The sequence below is a fragment of the Antrostomus carolinensis genome, unplaced genomic scaffold (genome assembly GCF_000700745.2).
Source record: "Antrostomus carolinensis isolate BGI_N321 unplaced genomic scaffold, ASM70074v2 scaffold5143, whole genome shotgun sequence".
NCBI classification, from domain to species: Eukaryota; Metazoa; Chordata; class Aves; order Caprimulgiformes; family Caprimulgidae; genus Antrostomus; species Antrostomus carolinensis.
Window position 1 is genome coordinate 3,656 of NW_010302994.1, and position 23,490 is coordinate 27,145.

The 23,490-nt window shown below is 36.8% G+C and overlaps 1 protein-coding gene across 1 annotated transcript in view; it reads left to right on the forward strand.

The window, feature by feature from the left end:
* The first annotated feature begins 1,534 nt into the window (after window positions 1-1,534).
* The window catches only part of VWDE (von Willebrand factor D and EGF domains), a 35,551-nt gene continuing 13,595 nt past the window's right edge, over window positions 1,535-23,490 (forward strand). The window contains exons 1-14 of the mRNA XM_029083998.1: window positions 1,535-1,708; window positions 4,513-4,744; window positions 6,739-6,804; window positions 7,806-8,065; window positions 9,634-9,723; window positions 10,939-11,083; window positions 11,709-11,923; window positions 12,282-12,355; window positions 14,884-15,157; window positions 16,623-16,831; window positions 17,298-18,283; window positions 19,454-19,590; window positions 22,305-22,460; window positions 23,050-23,151. Of these exons, the coding sequence (XP_028939831.1) occupies window positions 1,664-1,708; window positions 4,513-4,744; window positions 6,739-6,804; window positions 7,806-8,065; window positions 9,634-9,723; window positions 10,939-11,083; window positions 11,709-11,923; window positions 12,282-12,355; window positions 14,884-15,157; window positions 16,623-16,831; window positions 17,298-18,283; window positions 19,454-19,590; window positions 22,305-22,460; window positions 23,050-23,151 (2,991 nt within the window). The 5' untranslated portion in view covers window positions 1,535-1,663. The remainder of the gene's footprint in view (window positions 1,709-4,512; window positions 4,745-6,738; window positions 6,805-7,805; window positions 8,066-9,633; window positions 9,724-10,938; window positions 11,084-11,708; window positions 11,924-12,281; window positions 12,356-14,883; window positions 15,158-16,622; window positions 16,832-17,297; window positions 18,284-19,453; window positions 19,591-22,304; window positions 22,461-23,049; window positions 23,152-23,490) is intronic.

Sequence of the window (23,490 nt, forward strand, 5' to 3'; positions counted from 1 at the left end):
CACTGACTTCCAGCTGCCCTTAGAGCATAGAAGATGAAGCTATTGTTACCTGCCTGGCTAGCCTAAAGCCACATTAGATTAAATCTTCAGTCTTTGAAAGACTGTAGGATTCTCATACTGTGCTTGAAAGAGATGAAGTCTGTTCTTTCACTGGGACATCTTCTCCATTTAAAGGAGAGGAATTACCTGATTTTGAAACTGAAACAATGGTTATCTGAACAATGATATGAAAATATGTGGTAGATAGCACATTATTGCACAGTTTGCACCAACATATGTTGGCGCAACATATGACACAAATACACCATGCAAAATATGGGACAAATTTAAAAAAAAAACAAACGGAGTGAAAAGTGAAGATCAGACTTAATATTCAAAATGCAGAGCTTTGCTTACAGCTGCATTTTTTTTTAATTCATTAGTAACATAGTAGAGCAAGATTTAAGATTAACTGTGTCATTCAATATAACCTAAAATTGCATTCACAGTCAGCATCAGTTGGTATCCATTTTTAAAAGCAAGGTAAATAGATAAGTAAATTTTAAATTTTATTTCTTTATAAACATTCTCTTACTTTACTTTTCCCCACTTTCACTTCCCAAGCACATTCCTGAGCAAGAGTGGCCATTCATTACATTGCATGCAGATATGCCATTAACCAGAACTTTTATTGTCACTGTCTTCGACAGGACTCCGCTCAGCTGCCAGATCTGACTCAGGAATTCCGGCGTTCTGCTTTATTTCTGAATGAGTCTGCATTTTAAAAAATCTGTCATAAAGACTTCTTCAGATTCTGATTTTTCATTTTACCTACCAGCAATTCTGAGAATTTTTTTTGAGGCCACAAGGTCACTTAGATGTCCAAAAATGTTTGTCAGTTGTATTTATTAAAATTTAGCATGTCAGTCATGCACATTGACTTAAAATGTGTAACTAAGTATCTACTCATTTCCATACACACTTCTGCTATGATGTTCATGTGTATACATGCAAACTGTATGCAGCTACCTCTCATCCATTTGAAGGAATTCTTAATTTCATGCATAGGAATCCTGTAAAGCAGTAGCCTATTTACAAAAGAACTTTGGATAATTGTTACTCCTCTTGATGTGAGATTTTGATCCTCTGATGTATCTGACACTCCATTTTTATTCAGGTTGTTAGGTTTCATAAACATCAGTGGAACTAGAAAGTCAATATCCAGAGAGAAAGTATAAACATATTTCTATTCACTGTATTTCAGTGAACCTTTTCACTGTGGGGTAAATGGCTAATGTAGTTACTGATTTGCATTTATTGTGCACTTAAAGAAGGAAAAGTTATCACATGGTGAATTCTATTAAATTTTAGAGTTTTAACGTACTTTGTTGTTGTTGTTGCTAAGACTTCAATATGTTTTTCAGTAAAAGTATATCACACTCCATGTGATATATCCATGTTTTCCTGTTGAAAATACTTAACATGTTTTCTAATATACTTGTTAGGCATTCCATCTTGATACTTGAAATACTCTTGCTCCACAGTTCTTGAATGCTCTCCTGGTGGACATCAGATCCTACAGAGCCCTTACCGAAGCATTGATTTTGATTCATCCCACCTCCAGCAATCAGCTATTCAGGATTTAATATGTGACCATTCCCTAACACCAGGATGGTATCGCTTTATGATTTTTAATAAGCCTGCTGAGATGCCAACCAAGTGCATAGAGGTATGGTTACAACTCATTTGGTTATGAGAAATACAGATTTTTCTTAAGAATTTTTCAGTAGCATACGTATAAAAAAGAATACGGTTATGGAGACTGATGTGGAGGAATACAGAGTACCTATTGCCTCTAAATACTTGAGTATATTAAAATGTGTTAACTGGAGAATTAAGTCTTAAGTGTTGAAAATTTTACACTGAACAGGCAATAGCAGAGGATGATAAATTACATCCATTTTAGAGCACTCAAAAACTCATTTGTAGTCACTGCTAAAGAAGATTTCCTCAGTGGCAGCGTAGCAGGGATGTCATGTTGTAAAGCTGCCACTCTGTGCTGGTCAGTCTGTTAGGAAGGCCTTGTGAAAGCGGTAGCCTCATGAATCCAGTAATTGTGGAGCTTTTACAGTGATCATGTTAGAAAGAAGAGATTACTCCTAAAATTACTTGAACTAACAAAGCTAACTGAAGATTAGTTGCCTTGTCATCTGCAAGTACCCTAAGACTCAAGAATTACTTGGAATATTTAATACTTTAGACTTGTAATGCTGTTCCAACATCTCTGTAATTGTTATATTCTAAGGAGGTATATCTTTGTAGTTTTCTATTTTAAAACATTTTCTTATTTAAAAAAATAAAAATGTCATCAGAATATTTTACTTGTGATTTTTCTAATGAATTGAAATTGCCTGATCTCAGCCCTTAAAAAATAAATAAAATAAAATCCCAACAATGAAACACTTTTAAAGGAGTTAAAACATACTAATAAAATTAAATTTAGCTTACACAAGCATCTCTTATTTTTATTTACTTATTTATTTATTTTAAATTACATTTTTACAGCAGTGTAAAGCCACTGAAGTACCTTTAATGTGCAGCTGACTCAAGGACTCAAAGGTTTGCCTTGCAGAGGCTACTGTTGTCCAGGCTTTCATACTGCAAAAAAAACCTAGCAAAAATATGGTTCCTGAAGGACTTTCTTTCAGTTAGATTCAATACAAGCAAATTAATTAACTAGTTGTATTTCCTCAGAATGGATACTTTTATGCAAAGAACTAGCATGATAAACCAGGGGGAAAAAACCAATATGTTTTTCAGAAGAGAGGTTAAACCAGCAAGATACCTACTCAGACCATCTAGGAAAGTTTTAGAAATCTGGCTAAAGTTCTCAGTGCTTAGGGAACATTTGGTAAAATAGGCTACTATCCTAACGCAGAGGAGTCCAGATAACTACAGTTGGAATGAGATTGATTCAAAACTTATTTAGCAAATTAAATTTATGCATTGACATCTGCTTCTTTGCATCTGTTGACAAAAACAAGACATTTATTTTGTAATCTGAAAGTCAAAACATTAAAACCAAACTAAAATGGATGTGTTGTTTGGAAAGTTTCCTCCTTTATTTCCCTTTAGGAGAACTTTTATTATAGCTATATTTAATCCTTGTCAAAGATTCAGACTCTGTTAAACTACCCATCCCCTTTCTGTCTACTTCTCATTAATTCTGTCTGATGGATTGATGGTGGGCTCAGATATTCCAGATTAAGAAAGTAAATTGTACTTTTGCGGTGAGTAATTGCTCAGTGAGTCTGCAAGAGGTCTAAAGACAAGATGATCTGAGACTTTGTTTCACTATCAGGTCAAAGAAAGGAATAGTTGAGGCAATGCATGAAGGTGAAAGGGCTCTCAGAATCTCACTATTTCAGATTTGTAGTTTTCATGTAAATATTTTCCAAGTGCTGACTGTAATGCACTGTCCTTCTAGGTGTTTCTGTTCAGTTTTCTTTCTGAAGCAGATGAAAGACAGGAGATGATCTCTAATTCATTCTGGTAGCCCATGGACCAGATTCCTTCTTTTCCTCCTTTTCTCAGGATTCATTTTTCTGTATTCCACTGGTAAACTCTGTTGTCTGCTAAATCACACTTACACTTCGGTTACCATGATTGGTACTACTGCTGTGACCTGCATGGCAGCTTCCTTGGCCTGAAGACCTTAAATAGCCACATTGGTGAGGGGTGAAGGAGACTATTCCACAGCAAACTTCTCACTCCGTGAGGAAAAGCACTGAACAAGGCTTTTGTTTGTGAAAGAAGGAACAACAGCCCTCTTAAATCATCTGTTGATTCATCATCTGAAACACAGACTTTGTGAAGCCCACTGCTTTGTAAACATCAAAGGACTTCTAGTGTTGCTACAAAGTCGCTGTGGTTGTTACAGGGATGTGCTACAAGCATACCTGTTTCTAAAGGGGGGGAATTGAAAAACAGACAGGGCTTATCAGGTGTCTCCTATTTTTGGCTAGGGCTGCAAGTCAGTAACCTTGCATCAACTGGCCACATCTCTTAGAAGAAATGCAGGAGGTTAACTGATCCTTCAGTCCACGGCAAAGGGCAGATAAAATGTGACAGCTTTAGCACCTTCAGTTGATATTCAGTGTATGTATGTTCTACCCTGTATTTGCTGTGCTCTGGTTGCATTCACATAGTTGCTGTAAGTTAATGGTGTAGAGTAACTCACTAAGGCATATCACCACTGGTAGCTTTTTTGGGCAAAACACTGAGGTCTGGCTCGTGGTTAAGTTCTTCAGGCTTGTCTTTAGAAATACAAATTAATTAGACTCAAAGAAGGACTTAAATCTCTCTTGTGTGTATTTGTATTCAACCTTGAGGAGGAAAGTAAGAAAGCCCTCAATTATACTGTCTAAACTTTGCTAAAAGCTCATGCAGGAAATTAATGTAATACGTATTAAAGCACAGCAACTGTTTGATACAGCATTAACTGTTTTCTGATGGTTTTCTCTGGTGCTGAAGATGAATCACTGTGGTACTCAAGCCCCTGTCTGGTTGTCTCTGAGGGAGTCAGAATCCATGCCTCGACCTGGTGAGATCAAACAGTTAACAGCTTGTGCTACTTGGAGGTTTTTCTTCAGCACTTCAAAAGACTGCTGTCTTTTTCGAATCCCTGTCAGTGTGAGGAACTGCGGAGATTTCTTTGTTTACTTACTGCAGCCCACCCAAGGATGCATGGGGTATTGTGCAGAAGGTGAGAAAATGCACGCTCTAACTCAGCTAAGTGTGTGTGTTTATGAGTAAGTGTGTTTGATATTTGGCTGAGCGGAAATGTCTGGAAATAGTTATACATGTTAAAATTTCTTGGAATCCTTACTTTTAATATTGATATAATAGCAAAATGATTTGGTATAGTAAAGTGGGTTCACACCACCCTTTTAAACTTACATTTGGCATTCAGATATTGTTCAAAGCCCGGAAACTTAGGAATTGAAATTTTCCATATAATGAGGTGGGGTTATGAGACACATTTAGAAGTCAAAATTTAGAATACTTAAAATAGCACTCATACTCTGCAAACACTCATTACTGAATAAGCATTGATTTACATGTCAGAGTAAATTTTGTTTAAGAACTTGACCAAACTATTTATATCAATTATTGTTGAATGTCATTAGGAATATTTTTCTTACTGTAACTCTTTTATCATCTTTCTGGAGACTACAACTAGAAGAAAATTAAACACAGAAATACTCTACTAATACACACTTTATTAGTACTATGAGAAAGAACTGGAGTCCTTTTGCAATGTGCCGCATCATCTTAGACCCTTGTGTTGCAAAAGTGTGTTGGTGTTCACGGCTCAAAACTTCAGTATTCTGTTCATGTCAGATGTTTTAGACAACTTGAGGAAGGCATGGTTAAATCCTTACCATTATAAAGACTGTGAAGTAGTGACAAATTAGTGAAATTCTTATTAACTCATTAAACATACCGTTGTGAAAATACTGGCAATATTTTTATGTATCATATACTGTATTGCTCTAAATCACATTCTCTGTTACTGACTGCTTTCAAAAGTTTAGTAGTGGGTTTTTTGGTGCTTTATTGGCCCATCATTATACTTTTAGGTCCAATTGTTAAGGCATTCTCCAAGGGTTTATTGACAGAAAAAAAATGCTGGAAATGGGACATAGCATCATGCAGGTGACTGAAGCAATGAAGAGCTCCTGCACTAAGACTTTGCAATAAGTTTGAATGATGGCTCATGAAGAGGAAAGAGGATATGAAAACCATAGGCAGCCAGCTAGCAAATTTTTACTGCCTCAAAACAAAGTAGGCAAGAAACATAACTCTGGTTTGGCTCTGCTGAATACTGTAAATCTGAAACACATTTTGAGTTTAAAAGCCCTTTTTAAAGATGATGTTTTCATGCAAAGTTCATTGTACTCTTGTGCTGCTTTTTGTATCTAGGTTATCATCTGTACTGTGTTTTCTCTTTAACAACTGATAGTTGTAAACATGTGATGCAAATTTTCAGTCTCTCTACTACGTGTTAAGGAATTCAAACGTTGTATCACTGAAGCATGAACATTAGAATCTGTTCTTCCTTCTTTTTGGTCAATGAAGTTTTCAGTTTTGCTGCTGAGCTTTTGACTTGGTTTGAGTGGAGTGACTAGCCTCTTTCTACTCCTGTTACAAATGCACTGGTATTTTAATGTTTAATCAAAGTTCCATTTTTTTTTTAAATAACATTTGAAGTACTAAAAAATAGTGGTGCACAAGCACTTTTTCTTAGGACCTTGTATGGAAGATTTTTTTTCCAAAGCAGGTCTGCACTGAGTTTAATTGTCCAGGTTTACAGTGAATGAATAAGCATTCAGCTGTGGATTGGAGGAGACAAAATATATATTCAAGAGAGTAATTTAATTCCTTTTTATTCACTAACAACATCTATAAATACTGGCTGGATACATCTGCAGTAGAAGATGTAGAGGCAGTAGAATGTTCTGTACCTTTCCTCCTAGATGTAGCCAATCTACTGTGATTTCCAACACAAGGCTTTGTACTGACTGCTGCTATAATTGTATATGAATCAGATTACAGGATTGCTTCTGTTCTGCTAATTTACACTTCAATTAATTTCTTGTGATATTTGATATATTTTTAACATAGGGCAATAATTTAAGAGCAGTGGTGTACATACTCTGTATGTGTGTGAATATACAATTTAAGAAAAATTTATAGTTGTTTCAGATGCAAAGACACAGACCTGTGATCCTAAGGGAATGGAAACTCAAGGCCTCTGTAGCAGTGAGTGTTTTTTTTTGATTGTCAACATTTTCTGTGCATCTGTGACCTAATAATGTCAACATTTGGTTATATTCTGTCTTGAATAAAAACATGTTCATGTTGTCAATGTTATTGCTCGGTCTGTTGCAAAATCAGCAGTTTGGAGATAATTTCAGACCTTGGGTTGAAAAAGTACTTTCTCAGCGTAATGTTCGGAATAAGTAACAAAATGTTATAAAGTAATTTTAGTAACGCTGATTTAGAGATGACTTTCACTGGGAGTCAGATATAAGATGAATCTACAAATCATACTGTTGCTTATTCTCTTTATGTAGCCCCCTGTTTTTTTTCTTTTCTCTTTTCTCTTTTCTCTTTTCTCTGTTTTCTTGTTTTCGTTTTTCTTTCTTCTTTTTTCTTGTTTTCTTGTTTTCTTGTTTTCTTGTTTTCTTGTTTTCGTTTTTCTTTTTTCTTTTTTCTTTTTTCTTTTTTCTTTTTTCTTTTTTCTTGTTTCTTGTTTCTTGTTTCTTGTTTCTTGTTTCTTTTTTCTTTTTCCTTTTTCCTTTTTCCTTTTTCCTTTTTCCTTTTTCCTTTTTCCTTTTTCCTTTTTCCTTTTTCCTTTTTCCTTTTTCTTTTTTTCTTTTTTTCTCCCCCCTCCTTTCTTCATATGTAGAGAAAATATTCTTCTGTCAGGCAAATTCCTTTGTATGTTGCTTTCCCCTGTCTGGTAAAATAATTAATTATATTTTATTCCCTTGGTTTTGTTTTCTTTTTCCTCTCTTCAGCACCTTCCTATGGGCTAGAATATAAACAAAGGCTGATAAAGAGTTTTTTCTCCATTTAATAATTAATAAAAGGAACATACACATATTTCTGATTCTCTAAGCAATTATGTAATTTTTCCACATATGAATAAAGGTAAATATTATTACTGTATTAATTGGCAAAATATATGTCAGTGTCACTTCATCCAATATTGCTTTTACATAGAATAAAAAACGCAAACTACACTTCTGTTTGACCAGGTAACCTGGCTTCTTCGTCATCTCCATCTGTGTCACCACCACTACCAGCCATTCCTGAAATTGTGGCAGAGCTGATCAAAGGCAGCATTTACCTAAGGTGTACCTTTGGTGTTCCTTTTGCAAACAGCTCAGTTGGATTCATTGTAACTTGGTCAAGACTTTCTCCTGAAGGTGTCAAAGAAGAACTGAAACGTGAGACAGCAGTTCATATGTTCTCACTTCTAGAACTAGATGGGATAAACATCAGAATTGGAGACAGGGTATGTTGAAAATAATTATAATCTCTTCATATCTTAGTAAATCTGTTATTTTTCCTCCATAGCTATTTTATCTAAAGGCATATGATTTCATAAATGCTCAGTAGACACTAAAAGTTGTTAGGCAGAGTTACAGCACCTTGCTATATAATTTTTCTTGGCAGAAGTGTATTGCCTGTAGTTGTTGTTTACAACAACAGTGCCCATATGAATGTGGAAATACCACAGAATATATCGGCAGTTATCACTACTATTAAGGTTTTGAGACTCTCTGTTTCAGTACAGTATAGTGCGACTCCAGGAGATAAATGTTTATTCAAGTTGCATTTTTTTCACCCCCTACTGTGATTTTGTTTGATGTTGTAAATTAAGAGGATTTTTGAATGCAACTGCATCTAAGTGAGAGGTTATAAGAGCTAGAGGTTGTGAGAAGCTGTGTTCTTGATTCATTAGATAGATTTCTCTGAATCTATAATGAGCTATTGCTTGATGACTTTGTTTCTAGGATCAAATTTAAATGGTTTAATCTCTGCCATCAAAAGTGGTAGGAGTTCCTGCACTAACTTGCATGGTAGCAGAATCAAGACCTAGGCTCTCACAGTAATTTTGAGAAGCTTAAGCTCTGGAAAATCAATAAGCTTTCTACCTGTGTATACCAAAACACAGGTTAATTTTTCCTGCCCCCCCAAAAAAAAATAGTAAAGCAGGTGGCTGGTGTGCATGTACCTGTGTGTTCAAGCCAAAGCCAGGCTGTTTGGATGTTTTTTGGACAATAGGGATTGCTAATCCTCAAAAATCCTTTGGGGACTTTGTGAGTAGTTGCCTGACAGTGTTAGCTCAGTAACAGTCAAAAGGAAAGACACAGTCATAAACTACCTGCTGCTGCTACGAATCCTGGGTTTTCTCAGGATCTCAAATATCGCACGTGTGGTCAACACATCTCAAAAGAGATACAGCAAAATAAACAAACAAAAAATACAGAACCAAAGCAAAACCACAGTATCTAGTAGCATGGAACTGGTTCAGTGGAGGGAAATCACAGAAAGTTCTCCAGCTTGAATAAGATTATCCAGGCCCATAACACCAGGAAAAAATGTATAGTAAGAAGAGGAGGAGGGGGGATGGTTGCTTTGCGTAATCTAAGATCTAATGGGCACTTAACAAAATTAAAAGGCAAAAAATGTGAAATCAACAATAAGAGGTAGATAAAATGTAATAAAGTATAGAATGCATTTCCACAAGATGTCAAGGGGCACAGAAATGCTTGAGAAGGAATTTGTTAAATCCACAGAGATTTAGGTGCTTGTTAAACATGATGGTTTGTATGCGGCCTTTAGTTGAAGAAGTCTCTGCACCACTGGTGGGCTTTGCCAGGAAAAAGTCTTAGGACGCTGGATCTGTTTCTATGTTTTTCTTGAGCAGAACCACTGGCAGTTGGTAACTTCTGGTGTGAACAGAAGACTGGGCATGATGAATCAATCCATCAGACTGACCCATGATGGCTGGGTTTTATCTTCACATGACAACTTCTTACCAAAAATGTATTCTATTATTTTGCTTTTGCCCTGCAGGTCTACTGTAGCAGTTCTGCTTTTTTCATGGAGAAGCCAGATATACAAAGCTCTTCTGTTGAGAGCAAGGAATTTTTTGCTGGCATTAAGGTAATTTTGAAGCAAAATAATATTTTACTTTTTTGTAGTAGGAGTCTTTCTGAGGATTGGTACAGCAGTCAATCCTCTGACTAGAAGGCACTGAAAATGTGTGAACTGTGAATTACTAGAGCATGTTGTTGGCTGTAGTGAACTTAAATTTGACAAAAAGCAGAAGAATCATAGCTGTTGCTGTACTCCCCATGTGCTCAAGGTGCCGGAAAGCTGAATCAGCAACTCGCAGAAATTAGAACAACATAGTGAAAGCCCCAATCTCTGTTAGATAGAGTTGACTCTGACGCTGTGTTTGTAACCTAAGGAGGACCACAGCTCAGACGTGAGCCCTGGCATGCTGTTCTCCACTCCATTGAGCTGCTGCTGCCCTTTCTGACAGGGTTTTGGTCTCTGGCAGCGGGCTCCCCCTCTGCATGGCTCACAGGACAGCCCAGGCCAGGGCCTCTTCCCAGCTGGCCATGGGGGTGAGGGGCAGTGGGGCGAGGGGCAATGGGACAAGGCCTAGAGAGGGAAACTGGGCTGTGAGCTGTGCCCAACCGCTAGGTCAGAGGCCAGGGGCCAAACTCATTTTAATTCTTACTGTGGCTACAGCTACAGGGAGCAATTTGCTGTCCAGGAATGGGACCCCAGTCCCAGAAAGACACACTGCACGTGGTTATCTGCTGGGAATAGTCCTGTTTCACCCGGTGGGCATCGCTCACTTGGAGGCCTCTGTTACTGATCTCTGGTTGCATTTTTAATTATGTATCAATAGTGAGCTGTGTTGTAAGTTTGCAGAGAGGATTCTGGGGAGAAATATGGTGCTTCCAAATTGTTTTGGGACATTGCTGCTTGAAGGTAGCTTCCCCCCACTGCCTCCCAGACAATACAGCAAATTGCTTGTATTTTAGTTTCCCAAAGTTACGCAGAGACTACATTTTTGTGGTGTTAATGTGATTTGCTAATTCCTTTACCTTTCTAGCTAGCCTTTACTCTTGCCTTTCCCTTACCCTTGCCCCTTATTCTCAAGACTCTTGCTGCCGTGTCCTCGTCTTCTCCCCAGTGTGCCGCTGCTCTTCGGACCATCTAAATGAGCCTGATCAAGTGGAGCAGGCCATGCACCATGGCATCCAGTCTTTTTAATTTTTTATACTTTACTCCTAGCTGGTTAGTAAGCAACACTGTAGTTCACCCACAAAGATTGCATTTTAAGTATAATTTATTCTGTGCTAGATACATCCAGAAACATATAATATATCAGAAGATGGGAAGGAATACAGACTGACAATAGAAAGTAGCATTCCTATTCCTTGTCCTGAGTTTAGCCAGCTTGAAAGCGACTGCAAAATCTCACTAGCATTAAATACTGTTGATAAAGGTAAGTAGTATACTGATTTTTGTTGCATTTTCCATGTTTAATGTGTTTTTCTAAATATTCCTGCTGGTCTGCTTCTTTGGAGAAACTGTTACATTTTAAAATACTTTCTAAAATGTTAAAACAAAACATTCCCAGGCTGTATATGCTGCGGCTGAAAGTATGGAAGAATGTATCCATAACCTATTACTTGTTGAAATGAGCAGGTGTTTTTGGCAGCTATGGATATCAGAGCCATATCTTGTTGTGTTGGAAGTACTGTGTATGCAGTTGTGAAGTCATCGTTTTTTACTATTATTATTATCATCTGTAGTTCTTTTTCAAACACAAGTGCTGTGAGCCCCAGGAGGAGCCTTGCCTGTGCAGGCAACCATTTTTATGTCACATCAGCAAGACCAGCATGATTTTCATTTGGCTATCAAAGTGGAAAATTCAAAACCATTTTCTTGGGTGTGTGTATGAAGATGTAGAGAGAGGGTTTTGCATGACCAAACCTAAAGAAATTGCATAGTTAATTTCATTTCTAAAAATGCTTGTAAATAAGTTAGTATCTATATTAACAGTAGTACACAAAATGTGACCTTTTTTTAGGGGAAAACTCACTAATGATGTGTTTTCATTAAAACAGGTAAAGAGCAGTTAGGTTTAAACTTGGCTCTTTCTTCTTGTCATGTGGATCTTCTCCAGAACCCCTGCAATAACGGAATCTGTAGTCAAGCTGTAATTTATTTCACTGCTGTGACAGACTTTGTGCAGGATGGAGACAGAATTACCAGAATTGCAGTCAAACCTATATCCAGTGAGAATTTCCTGTGGAATGGCTATGTTCCAGAAAGCACACAGGTTGAAAATCTTCATGTTAAGCTCTGTAAAAACAACTGGCCAGAAATGTGGCTGATGTAAATGAAGAGTCTATTTCAGTTGTGATATGCTGGCTCACACCAAGATTACTAAGTGGTCAATTTTACATTGTTTTATTTTCATTAAAATGTTGCATTTTCAATTGAATTAAATTTGTTTGATTTTTGTTTGGTTGGGGGGTTTTTTGACATTTGAATATTAATATAACTACTTAGATTGATTTAAAGTATAATATAACATCTTTATTAGAAAGTAAACTAGTATCATAAGATAAATAATGTGCCTGAGTCTGTTTATTGCTTAATCTGACTGGTTGATTATGTGCTTCTTTGTTTTGAAGATTACAGTAAAGGATCTGCCTGCTGCCTACTGCTACTCCTTTACTGACCCTCATATAATCACGTTTGATGGAAGGTAAACACTGGATTGCTGTTCTTAAAGTGTTTTTGTTGTTGTTTGTTTGTTTGTTTATATGTCTACTGGTGATACAAATTAGCTGTAGTTTTCCACAACTGTGCACTGCATTTTATACTCTTTCTTGGACAATAAGGATAAACAGGCTGTAGCTAGTAAAAGCTTCCCAGTCATGATGATGTTTGTAATGTTTGTACTTCTAAATGTAAGTGTTGGGTTGTGGCAAAAGAGTGAAGCGAATAGACTTGTTTCCATTTTTAGAGAAGTAGGCCAAGAATGTCTACAGCATAGTTTCCCTATTTCTGGGTGTCAGTATCTGAATCCCTGTAAGGATCAAGTTGCTAGAAGCTATCTGCTGTCTGTGTAATATTGCGCTGAGTTCCTTAATGGCATCGAAAGCAACTTATTCACTGTTGTCAGTTGTACGTTACTGACCTTCTTTCTGTAGTGAAGATAGCTTCCTTGGCCACAGCTAGCAGCTAGCATGTTTTGGTATGCTTCTGTCTTTCAGAGTGTTTCTAATTCATGGAAGGTGTCAAAACAAACACAGGTTCATGTTTTGCTAATTAATGGGGCTGGCAAAAAGGACACAGACAACAATTTAATACAAAAAACAAAGTTAATTTACTCTAGTTTAAAACAGGGGGAAAAAGAAGGAGAATAAGCAAGGTACAGTGTTTAACAGGGTAATGCACTTAATCATTATTACATAAGAGAAATCATAGTGATTAAGAAAGATACATCACCAGTTGCCCAAATACTTTTCATCATCTGCATCCTGTACATCAGCTGGGGAGCCATGTCCCAGTGAAGGATTTGGAGAGCCTCTCCCTGGCAATTGGGAAATCCTGCATAGCACGTCCACTCGTGGGTGAGGTCTCCATCTTTGCTGTGAGAGGGTCCTGCTTTTACACAGTCTAACAGACAAAATATGCAGACAGAAAGGCATGGTAACATCTGGTGGGTAAGTTTCACTTCACATAGGCACATCCCAGGTTTGGTCAGGTTCCGAGATATGTCCGAGAAGCTACTGTTTTGGTATTTTGCACCTGGCTTTGAATTGTAGGAGCAGAAGTCTCACAGTCTTATTTCATGCTGATGTGATACAGGCTGGGAAAAGAATCTCATAGTCTCATTTCATGCTACTATAGTACAGGTTGGGAAGTTCAGTCAAAAGTCAACTTTAATTTAAGGATTATAATTTAAGCCTTTGTATATCAGTTCCACACATGGACTTGTATATTCCCTGCTCAGCAGAAGCACATTTCTCCAAGTGGTAGGGTGAGAGAAAAAAAGGATGTTCAGCTCACAACCCTGTTCTTCTTGTGAACCTGATAAAGGAAGGGAAAAGATAAGTTGTAATTGCTTCTCTGGTAGCACTGTGATTAGTAGTAGTAGTAATAATAATAATAATAATAATAATAATAATAAAGAATAATAAAGTCACTGGGATGATCCTGATCTTGCAGTTCATCCTTCAGTGGAAATTATAGAGATGGCTTTGCTGGGCATTTTAACCATTGATGAATTGTGATCAAGCTTTCTTATGAAGCAATGATGCTGTGGGGAAAGAACTTTCTTTTTAAGGATGAAGTCTGTTGCTATTTTATTTTACAAACTGGGGAAACAAATAGAAAAGGAACTGTCCTAACTGAATCATTGATAATCCTGTGAAGTCCCAGTAGGGTAGCCATCAGCATTTTGTCTGCTGGTCCATTATACACAAAGCAAATTACCATTCTGCAATTAACTCTCAAATGCCATTTATAGCCAAGAGGCTGTTCAACTTCATTAAAAAAAAGAGATTTTTTTCTTTCTTTTCTTTACTCTTTTTTTTTCTTCTCACCGCTGAATCATTAAATTGGCTATTTTAACCTTGCTTCAGGGAACAGATGGCTAACCCTAAGGAAAAAAAAGGAAGTCACTATTTATGGTTTTCATCTTAAGTAATTTTCAAATCTTTGGGAATAAATTTTCCCCATTGCCATCTTAATAAAGCACACCTTTTTAAAATTGTGTGACTTTCTAAATAATTTTGTCAAGGATACTTACGCAGTCTTCAGCAGCTGCCCCCCACATGTGCATTGTTATGCATCGTATTGCTCTTGCTGCATAGGTGTACTGCTGTAGAAACACAAAGCTTGAGAAGTACACTCCAGTTCCCAGTCATAAGCACCGTTTAAAAAAAATCAAAATCAAAGAATGACAGTGGCTTCATGGTTTTGTTTCCATTCACAACCATTGTCTACATATATTCCACTCATAATTCTTCTTTTATTCCTTAGTTTTCTGCTGTAGAACAGGTTTAATTACTTTGATACAGAGCTGCACAGAGGAAGGTATGATGGTATTTGTTCAGAACAGTGTTCTGTGTTGGTTTGTGGGCTGTTTTCTGATGCAGGAAAATGAGTTGCAGTATCAAAGTTCACCAAATATTAGAAATCTGTTTTAAGATAAAGTTGCTGAAATGTGTTGATACAGTTATTTTATAACCAAAGTGATATCACACGCTATTCTTGTGATTCCAGACTCTATGACAATTTTAAAACAGGAACATTTGTTCTCTATAAGAGTACGTCTCGAGATTTTGAAGTTCACGTTCGCCAGTGGGACTGTGGAAGTCTTCACTACCCAGCATCCTGTAACTGTGGCTTTGTTGCCAAAGAAGGAAGTGATATAATTGCATTTGACATGTGCAGTGGTCAGCTACGTGAGTCACAGCCACACTTATCTATAATAAGTAGAGACACAACAGGAAGCAATGTCAGAATCACTGAATCCTACCTAGGAAGAAAAGTAACAGTAAGTAGTAAATAGTGGCTTGTGAACAGAATAGTTATCCCAGCAACTGTTTTCACCAATTCACACCAACTTCAGAACTAAAACATGCTTTGTTTTTTTGCAATTAAGCAATAGCATGTTTATTTTACAATTGTAGTCCTTTAACCAGTGTTTTGCTTGTAAGTGAAGGATGTTGTCCTCAAAAACGAGGGCATGGCAACATGCATACCTTTCTGGAACCATGTTGCCAATCACACTATACAACCCTTATCTGGAAGGCGCGGTTTTCAATATGCACTTATTTAGCAAACCTAATGTTCCGGAATGAGATCTCTGTGTGCTCTGTTTTGCTCATGCCAGTGTCATATAGGAAGGCTGTGCCTGCAGATAATTAAATATGCCAAATGGTGTCCACAGAATTAGAAGCGTAGGTGGTTTCTCTAGAGAAATGTGGCTCTCAGATACACTCACGTTTGCTTTTATAATTCCCTGTAGTTTGTTTTTTTTTTAGATAGAATTACTGTAGGACTCCACTGAACTTCAGATGAAGCAGAATGTACAAATGAAGCCCTCAACAGCTCTATAATCACTCTGTTGGTCTGGAAGGCAAACCATAAAAACAGATATGCCTTTCAACTTGGGTTTAGCTATTGGTATAAGACTATTTTAAATATTTAACTTCTATATGAAGCACTTCATCTGAAGACCTCAGATATGAAATATTAAGATGACATTAGGCAACAGAGAAATTAAAAGGATACTGAGGAACCAGAAAAATTAAGTTACTTGCTCAGATTCATACAGCAAGTTAATAATAGAAACAACTTTTAAACTTCTAGTGAATTTTAGTTCTTGAGACTTCTAGTATTTCTTTCAAGAGAGTGTTGCCTAGAATTAAATAGTAAATATTTTAGACTATTCTGAGCTATCAGAGCTACATGTAGGATCAGCTTTGCAGGTAGAAAATGACTCCCTATTAAGCTACTAACACAGGGAATCATGTAGCTGACAAAAAGAAAGCCGAGAAAGGTGCTGTCAAAGAGTGTATCCATATTACCATAATCATCCCTTTCCATAGGCTGGCATATGAGGAGTGAGCAGCCCAGCTGATCTTTGATTCTCTGTGGTTTCACAGTCACTGACCTTCCATAATGTCCTGGTTTTGCTAGGATAGCTATAACTCTCTCCTAGCAAAACCAGGAGGACACACAAGGTACCTGCTGTTGACGGATGAAGTTTATGGACCTATAGTGCACCATCTAGCTGCCTGCTAAGGTTGAGATTTATAGGGTTTTTATTTACAGGGCTTAATGAGAAGATGAAATAATGAAATTTGTCTGATCCAGAATAGTTAGAGCCAGAATTTAATAGGATATTTTTATATGCCTGGCCTTTTCCAATTGTTCCTTGCCAACAAACATATCTGATTTTATTAGGTAAAATAAAAGTGATGTTTCTCATTATGGTATCATCAATCTCTTCTTAGGTTTTATTTTCTTCTGGAGCTTTTGTTCGTGCTGATGTGAGTGAATGGGGAATGAGCTTAACACTTAGGGCACCCAGCTCTGATTACAGACATACAATGGGACTCTGTGGCACCTTTGACGGAATTGCAGAGAATGACTATCACACTGCAAGGGGAGTGGAAATCCCAAACCATGATAATGCTCTGTTTTCTTTTATTAAGGAATGGAGGTAACAAAATATTTCTGTTTCAGTCAAATGTCATCACTTTTGGTTCAAACTTTCCTTTGCACTCTTAAAAACTTTTTGAAATGAAAAAAAAAAATCTTCCTAACTTTTTAATTTAATGTTAGAATGTCATCAGTGTGTTCCGTAATTATTTTTAGAGCAAATTGAAACTGAAGAGCCAAATTAATATTTAAATAGTATGACCTAAAATTAGTTTGAGTAGGTTTTGAACAAAGTATCAAGGTATACAGAAAAGATCCATTCTTCTCAATTCTGCTGTTGCAAGTTACTGACATGGTTTCAAGATTTAACTGTGTTCCTTAAATATAGCTGTGTCCTGCAGATTCTATGATCGATGCTGTAGAAGTATGAAACAACAAAAAGCAAAACAAACCTTAATGCTTTACTAAAACAATGAAAATAGGCAAGAAATTTCAGATACAGTTTCATCTTTTTCTTTCTTCTCCAGAATTTCACCAGGAGATAGCTTATTTGACAAGACACCTGCTTCTTTAACGTCTTCTAGAAAAATAGTCTTCTGTGACTGTGCACTTGAAGATGCTGCATTATATCAATCAGTGGATAAACTAGACACTGTTTCTAAATCACAACTTCCCCTGTCCTGTAAAGACAGTGAAAATGGTAGATTTCTTTCTTTGATACCAGGACTGGATGTCACTGCTGAGTATCTCAGTCCTGTTGATCTTGTCAGAGGCTTAAAGAAACGTTCATCTGCACATGAAATGGATTCATTTACACTTCTGCAGAGGGAGAATAATCAAACCAAACTTCATAAAACATCACATGTAAAGACACGTGTCTCTGCAACCTCAGTGGGAAATATTGGTGTAGAAAGAGAAGGAACTTCAAGCTCAGGCATTAGAAGAAATTCTCACCATTACAGTAGTCATCTTCACAGAAGTCAATCTGTTACAAGTAGGGGGAAGCGCCAAAATTATTATGAATACCATCCAATATTTCTATTCCAAAGTCTCAGCCAAACAAACTTAGAGGGGTATAGTTATTTTTTCCCAGAGGACCATGCCACTGATACAGACCAAAAATTTCTTCCTTCTTGGCCCACACCTTCTGGCCTCACCAAGACCAGCACTTTGTTACTATGCCAGCAGGCAATAGCTAATTCCAGTATAGGAAGATCTTGTGGTGGCCTTCTTGGCCGGCGAATAGAGGATGCGATCAATATGTGTGTTAAAGATTTGCTGCTGAAAGATGATCTCAGTTGGGTAGAAGCTTCCTTAGCTCTTCTAGAGAATGAATGTGAGAAGAGAGTTTTAGAAGAAATAAATTACAACCAAAAGGAACTTGAAGGGTTGGTTGAGAGCCTACTTACTGTGTTAAAGTGTCCCAGTCTCTGCAGTGGTAATGGGGAATGTACAGAATGGGGCTGTGCATGTTTTCAAGGCTACAACTCATATGATTGCAGCATACTGTCTGGTAAGTGGGGGAAAAAAAGAGATTTACATAATGTTCTCAGTGTTTGTGCAACATACATTTATTTTGCTGCCTTTCTCTCCTGCTTTTGTATGGTGACAGGGGTTCCAAATGCTGTCCCTGTTCATTATCCAGCAATTTAGTTCCAGTTTAATACAGCCATAATTGTTTTCTATTCAGCCTCCTTGTTTCCAAAGGGCAAAACTTGGACTTCATTACTGGTATGGCAGATTTAAAACATTTACAACTTGACGAGTTTGCAATCCAGAGTATTCCCCCAAGAGATTAGCAAAGTTTCCACATGCTGTCTTCTTCAGGAAAGGTCTGCTACATCCATCCATTCCCTAATTTTTTATACTCTCTATGATCCTGTTTATTAACTGTAAGTGGGGTGTTTTTCTCTTCGGTGATGTTGCATCTCTGTAAGCTGTTAGATGTGATGGGACCAGAATTGATGGTGAAGAAAAAAGAGGTAGGGTTTTGTGGGTTTTTTTTCAGTAAATAAGACATTCACTAAAAATTCAGTAAAGCAGGCACCCTGGAAAAATATGAAAAGTACTGCAAAAGTAAAAATCCTTTCAAAACAGAACTCATTAATATTTTGGTTTGCAATGGTGTTTTTGTTTTAGTGGCCTGTTTAAAAACAAGTAGAGTAAGAGGTTAGAGAATAATAAAAAGAAATATTTGATTCCTCTTCAAGTCAGATAAACTGGTTTTGCTTCATAAAAACTATTTTTGAACATTCTAATCTTTGTCAGTTTATTTCCTGGAATAACTTCTACCTCACGTGTTTTTGTTTAGCCTTTAAATAAAAAATTCCCCTTATAAATATTGCATAACCGTAACCTTTTGAGGTCCTATTGCTAGGGCCTGAGTTTCATTTAGATTTTATGTGATGTAAAGAGATGAGAAAGCAAAACATATATTCACAAGTGGTTTTTATCAGATTAATATTTTCTCTACTTCATAATATTCAAGTTCCAAGAGAAGATAAAAAGCCTAACTTTAAGATTGATTTTAACAATAAAAAAATATCTTTTATGCCTTTCTTCAGCTGGCTCCAGATTTGAAATGATTTTCTTAGTTGGAAAGAGAAATAAACATACTGCTTAATGTAAATGCATATGAATGAGTTAACATGCTGACATTCATTGTCTAATCTCTACTTTGAAGACCAGGCTCCAGAAATTACAGAGCTGGAGAATGCTGGGCTGTGTGATATTCGACAGTATGACTGCACATCAGTGAGAGCTTTTGGACATGGCTTCAGGGAGTCATTACATCTAAAATGTGAAATTATAAAATTACAGGTAAGTCTCCCTGAATAGTAACAATTACATTTTAAACTTCTCAGAGAATGAAGGAAAAAGTGTCTAATGCATTATTCATTGATGTGGGTACAACCCAATGCCTTAGTAGAAGCTAAAAGCAAAGGCACTCAGCACTTTGCAGCAGACACTCAAGTCTCTGCAAGATTGCCATTTCCTTCATGATAAGAGAAATAGAAAACATAATGGGAATGTTCAGCAGCTGAGAGGGAGATAACAGCATATGGCAGCTATCCATCAGACAAGGGCAAGGGCAGCCCTATTAGTGACAACCAGTGTTCATTTTTTTAAGTGCTTATAGAGAGGAATTGAAGTACCACTTCTTTGAAGGACAGTAAGGTTAAAGACATTTCTAGATTTCTGTCTCAAATCTAATGCTTAAAATAGTTGTTTTATAAACATAAGAAATCTGTTACAAAAAGAGAACGGCGTTTTTGGTGTGTTGTCCGTTTCCCTGGGGTAGAATACCATGGCTACTTAGTGATATATGTCAGCTCTATACCCCAGGTTTGACCAGGAGATTAAAAATATTGCATTGTAAACTAAGAAGAATCTGTGTAGAGAGACTGTTGTTACTCAGACCTAGAATTTGCTCAAGGCGAATTTACAAGCAGTTTGCAGCTGTTAGCCTGGAATAAACAATCTGCAATTACAAGATTTTATGTCATGTTAGACACAAGAATAAAAAAAAAGCTTCAAAGTAAAATTTGGTTTCATTGATGTGATGATGGGGGGGAGGGATGGTGAAAGGGTAATCATTCCATGGAAAACTTTTGTGTCTGAGACCAATAGTTTTCCTTAGCTAGTTCCAGCAGATACTAAAATTATTTAGACAAATTAAGCAATGCTGGCTACAGATTTTTCTTAAAACACCACACACAGCCACTCATCTGCAAGTTGGCTTGAAATTATAGTCAAGAGTAAATTTGCACTCCATTAGGTTAAAAGACTTTTAGACTGAGGTCACAGTGCGACAGTCATTGGGAATTCACTTACTACACTTTGAAATGTCTCAGTTTTAACTCATGGCAAAATATTCTGATAAAACACTCTTTGTGGTAGTGTATTTGGCTTCTAACAACAAAAACTTTCTATTTGTTAGAAAATGAACACCACTGCTGTTACCTGCAATTGAGGAGGAAGCTGAGAATTCCTTCATTGAAAATACAAAAGGAAGGATATTTGGGGGTTTTTGTTTTGTTTAGTTTGGGGGTTTTTAATTTTTAGGCCAGCATAATAGCAACTTTATGCAAATGTCAATGGACTTGCAATAGTATAGAACTCCACATATTTTGAGATTAAACTCAAATGATAAAAATTTCATAGAAGAGGCATGTTGGCAGAATTTAGAGCTAATACACACTGAATTTCTTATTTTTTGTATTTTCATTTTTGAAAGATTAAATCAGATCCATTGTCCATGGGCTGTTCTATCTAACATGTTACGAAGATTGTAGGTCTTGTGTGTGATGCTCAAAGAGGTGACTCAGAGAATTCTGTATTGAAGTACCTGACAGGTGCAGAACTACTGCACATCAGGTTTGGGTAGGATGTGGCCAAGGAACCTATGATTACACAGATACAGAAGGCTTTTACACACATCTGAAGGCTTTTTAATTGGTTTTTGAATTATTATTATGTTTCTGAAAAAACTATCTGAACTTGCCTCCAGCTAATAAAAAAAGGTTTCTGGAGAAAAATACTGCATCATATTTCAAAGGTTATGGTACTAAATGCTCTCAAAATGACATATTAAGAAATATTTAGCTGTTACATTTTTACTCACTCTTGCTGTCAGTTCCTTAACTGAGTATAGGGTGAAAGAAAGACAAAATGTTTGGTTGGAATGAAAATAGCTCATATGTCTTTTCAGCAAATATTTCTCTGTTATTTTTTTGTTTTGGGAAAAAAAAAAAAAAAGTCCAGTCATTATGTCTTTATCAGGAGATGACTACCCATATCAGGATTGGGATTGAACAAATGTCTCAATTGGCTCCAACAACTGAAAAAATGTACCAGCTCAGTAAAACCTATTCAAGCTCAAAATTATTTTGATCTTGCTGTTCTCTTGATTCTTAGTCTTTCCGGATTCTTACTTCCATCTAACTTTATTTTCAGTATACTTATCCCTGCTTCCACATCAGTTCTTCAGTCAAATAGTATCATCTCTATTCTGTTATCTTGAACTCTCAAGATAGACCCTTGGATGACTTGTCCTCACTGCAGTTTCAAAGAAGGGTTAATGGTGTAATCTATTGGCTTGTGCAATGCCTAACTGCCAGTATCCCCCAGCATCCAGAATGATACCTAAAGGAATATCCTTCAACTAAAGCTTGTTGTCTCCTAGGAGCTGGGATGGACATGAATAGAGACACTGATACATCAGATCAGTGCTGTTAGAGGATCACCCACTGCTTGACCCTATCATTACTCTCCAGCTGGAGAAACTGTTCAACTTGGCAATGCAGTGACAGAAACTCATGGGGCAGGAAAGACTTCTCTGCCTTTTCTTCCACAGTAAAAGGCTTAGGTAGAAGTCTATATGTGCAAATAACAACATTTAATATTTACCCCTGCATTTTAGTCCAGAGACATTAGATGTGTTAAAACACTCTGCAATACATGCTTTTCTCTCTGACAAAAATATTTTCATAATGCATTTACCTGAAAACCAGATTCTCTGTCTTAACTTTTAGTATAGTAATAGCCAATGGATTCCTGGAGAACCTCTAACTATGCCAGCTACCTTCCAAAATGCCAGGACTGTCGACTGCCAGTTACCAAATGATGGCCAGCAGTCTGATGCCATGGATCTGGTTGATGAAAAACCCATTGCCAGGTGGCAAATAAAGGTACTCACAGAAATTTCAAATATTTGCTTTCAGATATTCCTATTAAGATTGAAATATATTACATATATATTATTCTTTTTTAATGGTACTAAGGGTGGAACTCAGCTTGCTTAACTTGGAGTCTCAGTTTTTCACTTAAGCTTAAGTGATGAGTGCCATTTGTGAGTACTCTCCTGCAAGGGAGGTAGGTATGACCTAGGTCCTATAGAGACGCATGTTCTTCAGGAGTAGAAGTTAAAGGCCAGGTAGTTACCCAAGAGCATTTCAAATTATATTAGACACATTTGTGGGAAAATTAGGTTGAGCCCAGTCTAAATGCATGAATCTCTGTGTGAGGTAAGTATCTGAGATCTCATACAGGTTGAGTCAATAAGGTCAATAAAGCCTAGACACTATTCAGTTTACCCTAAAGTAGTTGCCTACACGTGGTTGGTCAAATATCTAATTGGCGGGATCTGATGGCTATTATGAGAGTTTAAACAGCTAAATGTAGGTGTCTGTCAATGAGTTGAATATCATGCTAGCAACTCACGCTGGTGATATGTTGATATCTATATGGGTTAATCCATTTTTACTATACGTCTTGCAGATTTCTAATGATGGATTCATTTATAGCAACTCTAAAACAATGATATTGTATGATGGAGCCTGTCAGACATGTGAACCAGAAGAATCTGGGTGTACATTAAAGGTATATATTTCATTACTCTCTCTGTTTATTATGAAAATTTGCATCTTTTCAAGCAGAAAAAAAATATCTAGAAAAATCAGAACGTACCCTGTTCTTGGTTCCAACGGGGATTTCCCATGCACAGAAATGATAAGCACAGAAAGAGAAGCTAGGATTAGTCAATTCTGAAGAATAAAAAAATAAAAACAAAAGCACTTAATATGATTACCAAATAAAACCAAACATGCTGTCAGTAGTTTAGGTTTAAAAACAACGTTAATTGTGTAGTGAAAGTGCAGGATAGATTAGATTTTATTTGACACCTTACAGATTCATCCAGATTTACTGTTTGATAACTGA